Raw genomic sequence first — 10,349 nt, 5'->3', positions numbered from 1 at the left:
TTTAGCTCGCCTTCCATCTCATTAGCAAGATCACAGAAAAAATTGAAAATACTACTTTTACAGTAATCATTCTACCATAGATTTATAACCAACAAGAAACTATAGAAGAATTAACACAACCATAGAAGATCTGATCTTGATCTGATTACAAAAATATTAACAAACCTGAACCAACAACAATCACACTAGCCGCAGAATACAAATATAAACTGCAAAATGACAGCGGAAGGAACAAAGTAAAAAGCCAATAAGCTACCTATACAACCACACAACGACTGGCCACTCAAAGAAAACCTGACAAAATGTTAGCCCAAAGTCAATTATCTTCCTTTTGCTTTTTCCTGATCCCTAAGCAGAGGAATAACAGTCTACGTCAGAAGCATACCGATTTCTTCCTCATATTCCGCTCTTTTTGGTTTTTCTTGTCTTTGCCAATTTCAGTGAATGTAGATGCCTCGGCATGCCGGTTACATATAATCAATCACAAAATAAGGTGAAATTTAAAAATTAAAATTAAAATTTAAAGGAGAGCAAGGCCTATGCAGATTTACTGCAGCTGCAGCAGGATTTCTCGTCATTGGGTACTGCGTGTTAACCCACCTCGCCCCACATTTCTGCACAAATACAAGGACTCAACAACTTTAATAATTTATGTACAAACAATAATCAGCATAGAAACTATTTATTCACATTTCTGCATAAATACAAGGACTCAACAACTTTAATTAAAAATAATAATCAGCATAGCAACTATTATTTATGGTCAATGTCTTCCATTTTTTTGGGAGGGAAGGGGGGATTCTTGAGCCATCAAGCCTTCATCTTGAAAAAAACAGATGGCCCAATGCTGGCATACCAAACTGGTAAAATGGTCAGATTTTTAAATTTTTGGATTAAGTGATGCCACCTCCACCAAGTCCTAACCTGAAACTTTTGCGCTGCCTTTAGATAACAAATGGATGAAAGGTGGCAGCCAATTTGAAAGCTTTTGCACCACCCAATAATTCGTCACATAGCGTACAAATTTCTTTAGTATCAGAAAATGTTACATACCATGCAACAGAAAGATTTTGTTTATGAATAATAATCTCTTTTTACCCTCTCATTTAGTCATGACATGTCTCCAGCTAAAATCATTAGCTTGTGTGTCCATGTTAACAAGTGACAATACTGGTATTTTATTTAAATGAACAACTTAAAATATCTTCTTTCAGAATTGAGGCTTTTAGCTTTTTACAGGTAAAGTGTAATTTACAATCTTTTTTTTTTTTTTTTTAAGTAATTGTTGAAATTTAGCTGCTTTAAATTTGAAGGAAACCATGGTGGTAGTGGCTGCCTCCCATCATGAGCAGTAGCTCTTTATAGGCACTATGCAAAAGGTGGATTGTTATGGAATTTACAAACACCCGTGTCTGACTGGAGTGCCATTACTGACGTGATAACCACTACACAGCATCAAGTTTTAAGTGTAATTTACAATCTTACAATCTGATGAATTCCTATATAATATAAACTGAATTACTAGTATGCTGATATCCCATATCATTTATGACAAGGATGTGTGTGTGTGTGACCCAAAATATGAAGTCAATTTGGTTCCTCAAAAGAAGGTTGTTAATTTATGGAACGCTCATTTTAGGGAATTGTGTCTGTCTCCCTGTGCATATCTGTCCACATTTATGTGTGCCTATCAGCTATCATGTCCATGTGTATGCAAGGAATCCTTAACTACAAACATTAGCATGTACAGAGAAGACATTGAGGACACAAAAATATGTCAACCATTGATTACATCATGTAGATAGCTGTACTAATAAGACTACCTATCATGACTATGGTTTTTTTTCCCTATAAAATTGGACCAATTGGTGTAACGGAATCAAAGAGAGAATATACCAAAAGATATAAACCTAATCCTACCCCACCTATCACCACACCCTTCCCTGAGTTTAAAGAAAAGAAAGCATATGCATAAATTATGTAGGTAATCAAGTAGCCACAACTCGAAAAAAATAGATATAAAGGAGCCATTATCCAAAGGTAAAGTTCAGTAGTAGATGGAATACCAAAAGCAATTCCCTTGCACTGGTTATAATTATGGCTCTTAAGAAAGAATTAGAAATAAGAGAGAGGAAGAGAGGACAAAGAAACTCATTAATGGCTGAAGGATGACTGGCCATCAAGTCAATCTAATGACAAATTCTGGACTCCCTAATAATGAAATTTTAAACGGCCAACCACAAGTACTCTTTTTATTAAAAAAATTAGGCTCAATTAAAAAACTGTAATATACACTAAATGTGACTCTGAGGTTAGTCAAGCTTATCCAATCTTTATATTATTAATGTACTTTCATTTACATATTAAGTTAGTGTCTAGGTTTAATGGAAACAATACCAATGTTTTAAAAACCAAACCGTTTAAAGACCTAGAAAAATCAGAAGTTTAAGGTTTTGTGGTCAGACCAAAGTTCAACTGGAGGTCAAACTGTGATAACTTCATATATTTGTCTCCCTGTGTACGAGGGTGTTCCTTTTTTTATCAATATAATCTTATTACTTATCAAAAAAAAAAATTCATATATTTGTATTAAATTAATTTCAATAAAAATAAATGGATTCAATTTCTGTAAAAAATTAAAATTGAATACAAATAATGTCTAAAAACATTTAAACAATTTTCAAATGTGTTTTGACAGCTTTTATAATGTAAATAGAAAAAAAAAAAAAAAAAATTAAGCGTAAATAAATATCATGTTTATTAATCCTTCAAATTCATAGCAGTTCAATCTTAAACAAGATCATTTTCAAAGTAAATTCATAAGCACAATTCCTAAATGACAAATAAATTTAGCAAAGAACACAAACTCTTTGGTACAAATATATTGGGAGTGATTACAATGATTTAGTAACATATTTGGTTCAAAACTCCATGATGTTCATTTGCTATATTTCCAAACATTTCAGACCCCTTCCAACCACAACAGTTTCAAGGTTGGCCAGGGATGGTTCAAACGTTTTGCAGCCATCATTTGAATTGTTCAGTTTTCTTAGCCCAAAGAACTGGCAATCAAACCGATTCATGGTTAACCCAGTCAGATTGGGTGGTTCAGTGTGGATTTTAAAACACTGAACAATACGTGATTACAGACTAAAAGTTGGATTTAAAAAACCGAATTTAAGGAGGCAGAAAAAATAATAGTGCCTCAGCACCTTCATTTGAATTAGAAAAAAGCATGTATGTTTGCCGAGGAGTGAATGTTAGTACCAACTACAAATCTAGGCTGAGATTTAACTGAATATATTGAGGCAATGTTTGGTATGACATGCCAACAAGTTGAAAGGGATAATGAGAAACAGTAGTGAACTTCATCACTATATGCTTAAATATCGCCCAGATATCACTATTAAGGCAAAATTTACTTTAGAGAACAAAACATATGTCAGATATTACTTGGAATAAGTTTGACCTGAGAATAAAAACAAGGAAGACTCAAAGATTTAGAATAAAAGAAGAAACAAGATATCAACACAGATGATTGAGGGGGAGAGATCATGCAAGTCATATACTGGCTGCTATTCTAACAATCCACAAATAACAAATGCAAGCCATGGCAATGCATTCAGTAAATGATACAACCAATTTAGCCCAAGAACATGATCTAAGGTGAAAAAATATTACAAAGTACCTTCCAGGAAGCAGCTGTGTGCTGCTGACAGGGCCCTTTACATTGCCATATCTCTTAGCCCTATTCTCATGATCTTTCTCTACACGCATGGCTGCTACCTCCTTTTCCATGGCTGCTACTTCTCTTCTCATCTTCTTTGCTTCAACTTCCATTGCCTTGGTCAACGTCTCTACTTTCTTTGCTAACATCTGAAAAGCACCAAACAAAACAAAATATTAACTAGAAGTGTTATAAAAATAGAATTATAAAACAATTAGGAAGAAAATCAACCTCAATAGCATCATCCTTGTCCTTAAGGCTTTGATCTTTCTCATGGCCAGCTTTCCTCAAAGCTACGACCTCTTTTTGCAGTAAATCATACAAAACCCCTGGGACATTATCCTCCGTATCCACTGTCTGGAACTCATTTGGCTTTTCATCTGAACTTCCTTTCCAGGTATTATTTGTCTCAACATCTTTTGTTACCTCACAAGATTGGGTGTATGAATAACTAGGACTCGTCCCATTTATGAGAATCTTACCCCTGTCCAATGACCTTGTTCCACCATCAAATGATTTTGAAGTGCCTTTAGCATGCCTCAACACTGCACTGGTGCTAGAGGACAAAGAAGATGATCTCAATTGAGATGTTGGTGTTCTCTTGGATATAAAGCCATTGGAGGTTAGTCTTGAGATGTTATCAGCTCCACCCAGTGACTGACGGCGAGAAGGCCCATTGCTTATACTTCGTGACTCTGGTGTACTGCGAGTGTTACTACTAGGCGATCCTCTCAAACTCTCCTCTAGGACTTTGAGTCGTATATGAAATTTTTCCTGTAGGGACAAAAAAAAAGTTTTCGTTTTAATAACAGAAGAAACATACAATATAGTTTACAACATGGACTATAAAACAAGATCATTACTTTCAACTGTGCTTCAGACTTTGCAGTTCGCTCAGCTATAGTAAGCTTGTCCCGGAGTTGCTGCATTTCTCCCTGTATCAACACAGTTTGGAAATAATTAGATGGAAACCACAAAAGCCAAATTAGAAAAAAAATTTATCAAAGAAAGTAACACAATAAGACTACAGTATCAAACCAGAAAGAAATAAAAGTCAACATTTACCTGCAAGAATCTCCGCTCTTCAAGCCATTGCTTTACAGGCATCACTTTGTCATTCGCATCCTTCCACTCATTTGCAACAACTACAGCCACTCTGTTTGCAGTTACCTTTGCACGGGCCAGCTCCCGGTCAAGAGTTTTCCTTTCATCCTGAGGAACAAAAGAATTCATACCTTGCCACTATAAGGAATTGCCTTCCACTAGAGGAGAATTATCAGTATATAAAAACAACTTCCAAGATTGAGAATTCAATTATGTTAGGGACATTTACATTCATCTCCTGAACTTTCCGCTGATAATCCCTCACAGCATTTGCAGCAGCACCACCAGCAAGAACAGCCTCTTCCAACTCTCGTACAGTTTGGGTAAGCTTTTCAACCTCTGCAACCTTTTGTCTATGCATTTTGTCCAAAATTTTATTTTCTTCCTAACACACATGATCAGTAGATATATAAATCCATTCTTAATGTATGTAATAAGCAGAAAGAACACATACCTAAATCTAATACACATCTGGAAAAAGAACATCATGCAAGTTTGCATTTACCTGGCATATTTCAATCTGCTTCATTAACTCTTGGTTTTTATTCTGGAGGTCATCCACCATAGAGGCCTTTGCCAAAGCAACCTGAACTGTCCTCTCAGCTTCAAGTAAAGCTGCTTCTTTTGATTTTGTAAGACGGTCTAATGCTTTGTTATCATCTTGAAGCTTCGCAATCTGCATGGAATCAAGGTAACTAATTAATGAGAGAATTAATAATCATCCACACTAAAGAATTTCTTTACTTCATGGTAACAAAAAGGAAGAATTTTTTTTTAATTATAGTTCAAATCTCTGGACATACCTCCTGCTTAGCAAGCTTGAGCTCAGCCTCCAGAGGTGCGAGAATGGCTTCAATCGGAGGCATATCATCATCCTTCTGAGCAGCATGAACCCTTCGAAGAGTGGCCTCAGCGGCAAACTGAGCTGCCATGGAAGCCTTCTTCTCATCGTTGATTTTCTTAATTTCAAGATTCTGCAAAATATTTTTTTTGTAGAATAAATACAAGATTGTGACAAGGATCAAATTCAAAACAGAAATGGAAAGAGGCTTGAGCGATACTTTGCTTTCTAAAAGAGATTCTGTTAACTTCAGCTTCCCCTCAACCTTTGACAGTTCATCAGTGAGCTACAGTACGATCAAAACACATGGAAAAACAAAGTCAGTATCCATTTCAACAAAAGAATATATCTTCAACCCATTAGGTAAAAAGCATTAAAATAAAATAATCCCTGATCAAATATGTCATATCTGTCAAAATAAAAGGGTCCAAAAAATCCAGAAGACAATAAGCTTGAATACTTCAATTGCCATGAAAAAAATCCAATGCAATTGAGGCTCACTATATTTTATATCTAGAATATGAACAAGCAATTGAGATGTCAAAACAAAAACAAAGGACCCATAAGCTATAATGCAAACACAACAAAAGGTAAAAAAGCAAAGCTGGTGACATTATCTAACATGCTGATATTGCCAATGAAAACAGTTTACAATAGTATACAACCATACATGGCAGAAACAAAATTTTGGTTTAATTTTGGGCCTCTCTATTAGAGAAAAATGTCCAACAACAACAAACAAAGCCTTAGTCCCAAAATTTTGGGGTCGGCTATAGATCCTCAACGGATTAGTTAGGGTTGGCCATATGTATTATTTTTCTCCATTCTACTCTATCTATAGTCATTCTATTTGCTACTCCCTTAATTGCTATGTCCTTTTTTATTACTTATACTAATGTGATTTTTTGGACTTCCTCTTCCATTTTTTGTTCCCTCAACTTTGATCAACTCACTCTTTCTTACAGGAGCATTAGTCGCTCTTCTCTAAACATGACTAAACCATCTTACGTGACTCTCCCTCATCTGGAGAGTCAACAACCAAAAATAAAATAAATCAGCGGTATGTTACATAGACAACAAAGCTACAACTCCCATATTGAAAACAACTCACAGTAGGATACATGACAGAAAACCACATTTTATTGTAATTATTGATTACTCTAAAATTAATAAGTTTCCATTTTCAACAAAGAGTTAAATGTAATAAGCAAAAAAGCAACAATGCAAGAACTCCACCGATAAACTATGAACTTCTAGATGTAATTTTGGATTCCTCTGAAATTAACAAATTCCCATTTTCAACAATGTTTTTAAATGCTATAGACATCAAAGCAAGAACGCAAGAACTCCAAAGACATCCTAATCTTGTGACGAGACTGCATTAATAGTTAGGAAGCAACTTATACCGCTAACAACATAAATGGACTCAGATCAGCAACAGGACCAACAAGTTCTTCTCACTCGCATCAAATAAAAATTTTGCACACTAATTCATAATCAAGTTTCTAACAAATTACACCGTTAACATTGACATAGCAAGTAAAAAGAGTAATGAGCTATACAAAGCCCATACCGATAGAGCTAAAGAACCAACCAAATAATAATAATGCAATTTCCTTGATCTACATTTGCTAACAAATGATAACGAATAACCCAAAAATACAAATACAGAACCAACAAAAAAAAAAATCGCCATCCTCCATGAACTTCAAAAACCTATTGGTGTTTCTTATCATTCAAATTTTTTATATATATAATTTATTGAAGGATAGAAAATTTTATTTTTCAAAAAAAAAAAAAAAGAATTATCCAATTTTATGAATGAAAAATAAAATGTAGTAATGGAATTAAAGAAGAAGAAAGTGGAAATAACCTCTTCAACGGCCTTTTCTCGAAGTCGTTCGGAGAACCTCAAGGCCTTGATCTCAGCTTGCGCTTCTCCTAACTCTCGGTCCTTATCTGCACAACCAAACACCACCAATGGAAGGAAAAAGGAATCAATATTCAAACCGAGATAAGAGCAAGCAAAATAAGGCTCGAAACGCAGCAGATCGAGCCGCATTTCGCACCTCGGACTTCATTCTCGAGCCGATTGAGCTCCACCTTGACCGGATCCGAGCCGTGAAGCAGGTTTATGAACTCGTCCGCGTCCATACTCGGCCTCACCGACGTCCTCCTCCTCGACGAGCTCTTCCCTTCCTTGAACGATCCCGACACCGTCAACGGCGCCGGCTGCATCGCCGTCGGAGTCCAGTCCGGAAAAGTACTACGGCCATTGGTGGCCTCCCCCGCCGGAGAAAGCGCTCCTCCATCTTCCGACAACTCCGCCATAGCTGATCTCGCCGATTCTACTATCTCACATCCAAATGCACCACCTCGGATCCAAAAGCTAGGGTTTCAAATCAAAAAATATATATATAAAAATCTATTATCTTCTTCTTTCTTCTTCTATATTATTGTACAGGTATACAGGTATATGGATATAGAGAGAGAAAGTGTGGGTTTGAAAATGGTAGTTTAAGAGAGAGAGAGAGAGAGAGAGAGGAAGTAGTTGCTTTTTGTGTGTTTTCTTTTTCTGTTTCTCTCTCTATTACAGAGATTGTGATTTAAATCTGGTTGTTTGTATCTCTTCTCTCTCTCTCTCTCTCTCTATAGCTTAGCTAAAGGAGTGTGATAGTAATAGTAGTGAGAGAAAGAAGAGAGAGAGATTGAATATAGTTTGAATAAATTAAAGAAAAATATATAGGATTGGCAGGGGCCGCTTTGCTGTTAAGCACAGTGAGAGAGTAGTAGTGGTAGTGAGAGATAGAGAGAGAAGAGAGAGAGAGAGAATGCTTCTCTCATCAGTCACTGTATTATTAGCAAACAGTAAAGTTAAACTCAAACTCCACTTTGTGTTTACTGTTTTGTGTCATAAATTTTGGTGTAATGCTTAGGTTGACGACACTCCCACAACATTTTCAAAACAAATGATAGATAGAAGGCTATTACCGGTTATTTACGGCTTATATAGGAGTAGTTTTTAGTATCATATAAGTTGTGACAATTTTTGCGACAATTATCTTACATGTTAGAATTTAACTGACTGTTTGTCATTTTTATATGGATTCACAATTTTTTCTCCATTACTCACAGTCTCCCATGTAAACAATTGTAGTATAAGTCGTGTTATTTTATACGGTCTTAAAATTTTTCCTTATATAGTCCACCATCTAAAATTAGTTGTAAACATATTATAAAATTGTTGTCATTATTGTGGACCATTTCTTTAAATTTTGTTCACGATCGAGTCCTAAGCCAAGAGAAAATGAGGAGAATTATGATAAAAGAAAAGGTTGACTACCAATGTAAAATTTAATGCACTCTAAAATTTTGGAACTAAAACTTTGCTATTATTGTACTCTCTCTGTTCCAATTTGTTTGTCCGATTTGAAAAGCCAAATTTTTTAACGGAACATCATTTATTATCTTATCTTTTTTATAAAAATTTATAAATTTACAAAACTACCCTTAAATAAATTTATCAGCCTTTTTATAAAAGAGTTATTATTAATAAGGCAACTAAAAAGGTATCCCAATTAGATAGATTTTTTTAAATATTTGTTAGTTTTCTTTTTAAATAGTTTTGAAAATAAAGTAGATGTATAATAGGAACATTAGTAAATTAATGACTCTTATTTTTAGAAACAGAACAATATTTTGGGACATTTCAAAATGGAATAGTAAACAAACAAACTGGGACAAAAGGAGTAATAAAGTTAAACTAAGCTCTAAATAGTAATACTACTACTTAACCTGAACTTTTAGTTCTACTATAGTATTATTATTATGTTATGGTTATATTTATTTATTTATTTATATTTTAGTGGTAGTATTAGAGGTAGGTTTGGCTACAATTTTTTGTTTTTGGGTTTTTTTTTTTTCTCCGTTTTTTTTTCATATAATCTAATTTTTAATTTTTTTTTAAAATAAGGTAATTTTTAACTTTCTCTTCTCATATTATACAATTAAGCTACTGGAATGAGCTTTTCTCAACAACAACAAAAATGCTACTGGAATAAGCTGTTTACTTATTAAGCTCGAAATAGTAATACTATATTACTTAACTGGACCTCAACTTTTACTTCAACCACTTATTATTTTATTGGTATATTTATTTATATTTTAGTAGTAGTAGTAGTAGAACTAGTAGTATTTGTTTGTTTAGTTTTGTTTACTATGTTTTGTCTTAGAATAGGCCGGATGCGTATTGCGCACTTCAGATTAAAGAAATGCGATCTGTGCCGTGCGTACTGCGTGTCGAGGCGTACGTTAGCTTGATAGAGATTTTGTTCGCTTTTTTAATACGAAGCTAATCTCCAGTTCCTGGGCCCGGCCCCATTATTTGAAACAATGTTTATTATTTGAAACAATGTATAAACGCATGTTTTCAGTTTTTAAACAATATTTTCACACACTTTTTTATTCACACATATTTTTAAAAAATACAAATAATATTGCTAGAACAACGTTACCAAGCAGCCCTTGATTTCCATTTGATCTTGTGAAATAAAGAGCCTGTTTGATAAAAGATTTCTAATAACATTGTTTGTATTTTTTGAAAATACGTATGGGTGAAAAAGTGTGTAAAAATACGTGTAATATTATTTAAATACTGAAAACTGTTATTTAAACAAC

General features: G+C 34.4%; 1 protein-coding gene across 2 annotated transcripts; it reads right to left on the bottom strand.

Moving 5' to 3' along the window:
• Positions 1-110: 110 nt before the first annotated feature.
• On the bottom strand, positions 111-8,392 carry LOC126717720 (microtubule-associated protein 70-1-like). 2 transcript variants are annotated; one of them, XM_050419574.1, is made up of 11 exons: positions 7,742-8,387; positions 7,546-7,631; positions 5,893-5,958; positions 5,635-5,805; positions 5,337-5,507; positions 5,061-5,216; positions 4,793-4,939; positions 4,591-4,662; positions 3,959-4,501; positions 3,689-3,876; positions 111-614 (listed from the first exon to the last, which is right to left on the bottom strand). In XM_050419574.1, the coding sequence occupies exons 1-11, from the start codon at positions 8,001-8,003 to the stop codon at positions 575-577; spliced, it is 1,902 nt and encodes a 633-aa protein (XP_050275531.1). In that variant the 5' UTR covers positions 8,004-8,387; the 3' UTR covers positions 111-574. The 2 variants fall into 2 exon arrangements, with proteins under 2 accessions (XP_050275531.1, XP_050275530.1); XM_050419573.1 differs by having other exon boundaries at positions 5,635-5,958; positions 7,742-8,392.
• Positions 8,393-10,349: the final 1,957 nt, after the last annotated feature.

Source organism: Quercus robur, chromosome 3 (assembly GCF_932294415.1).
Source record: "Quercus robur chromosome 3, dhQueRobu3.1, whole genome shotgun sequence".
NCBI lineage: Eukaryota > Viridiplantae > Streptophyta > Magnoliopsida > Fagales > Fagaceae > Quercus > Quercus robur.
Note: the sequence above shows the minus strand (reverse complement) of the source record. Positions and strands in the feature narration are given on the sequence as shown.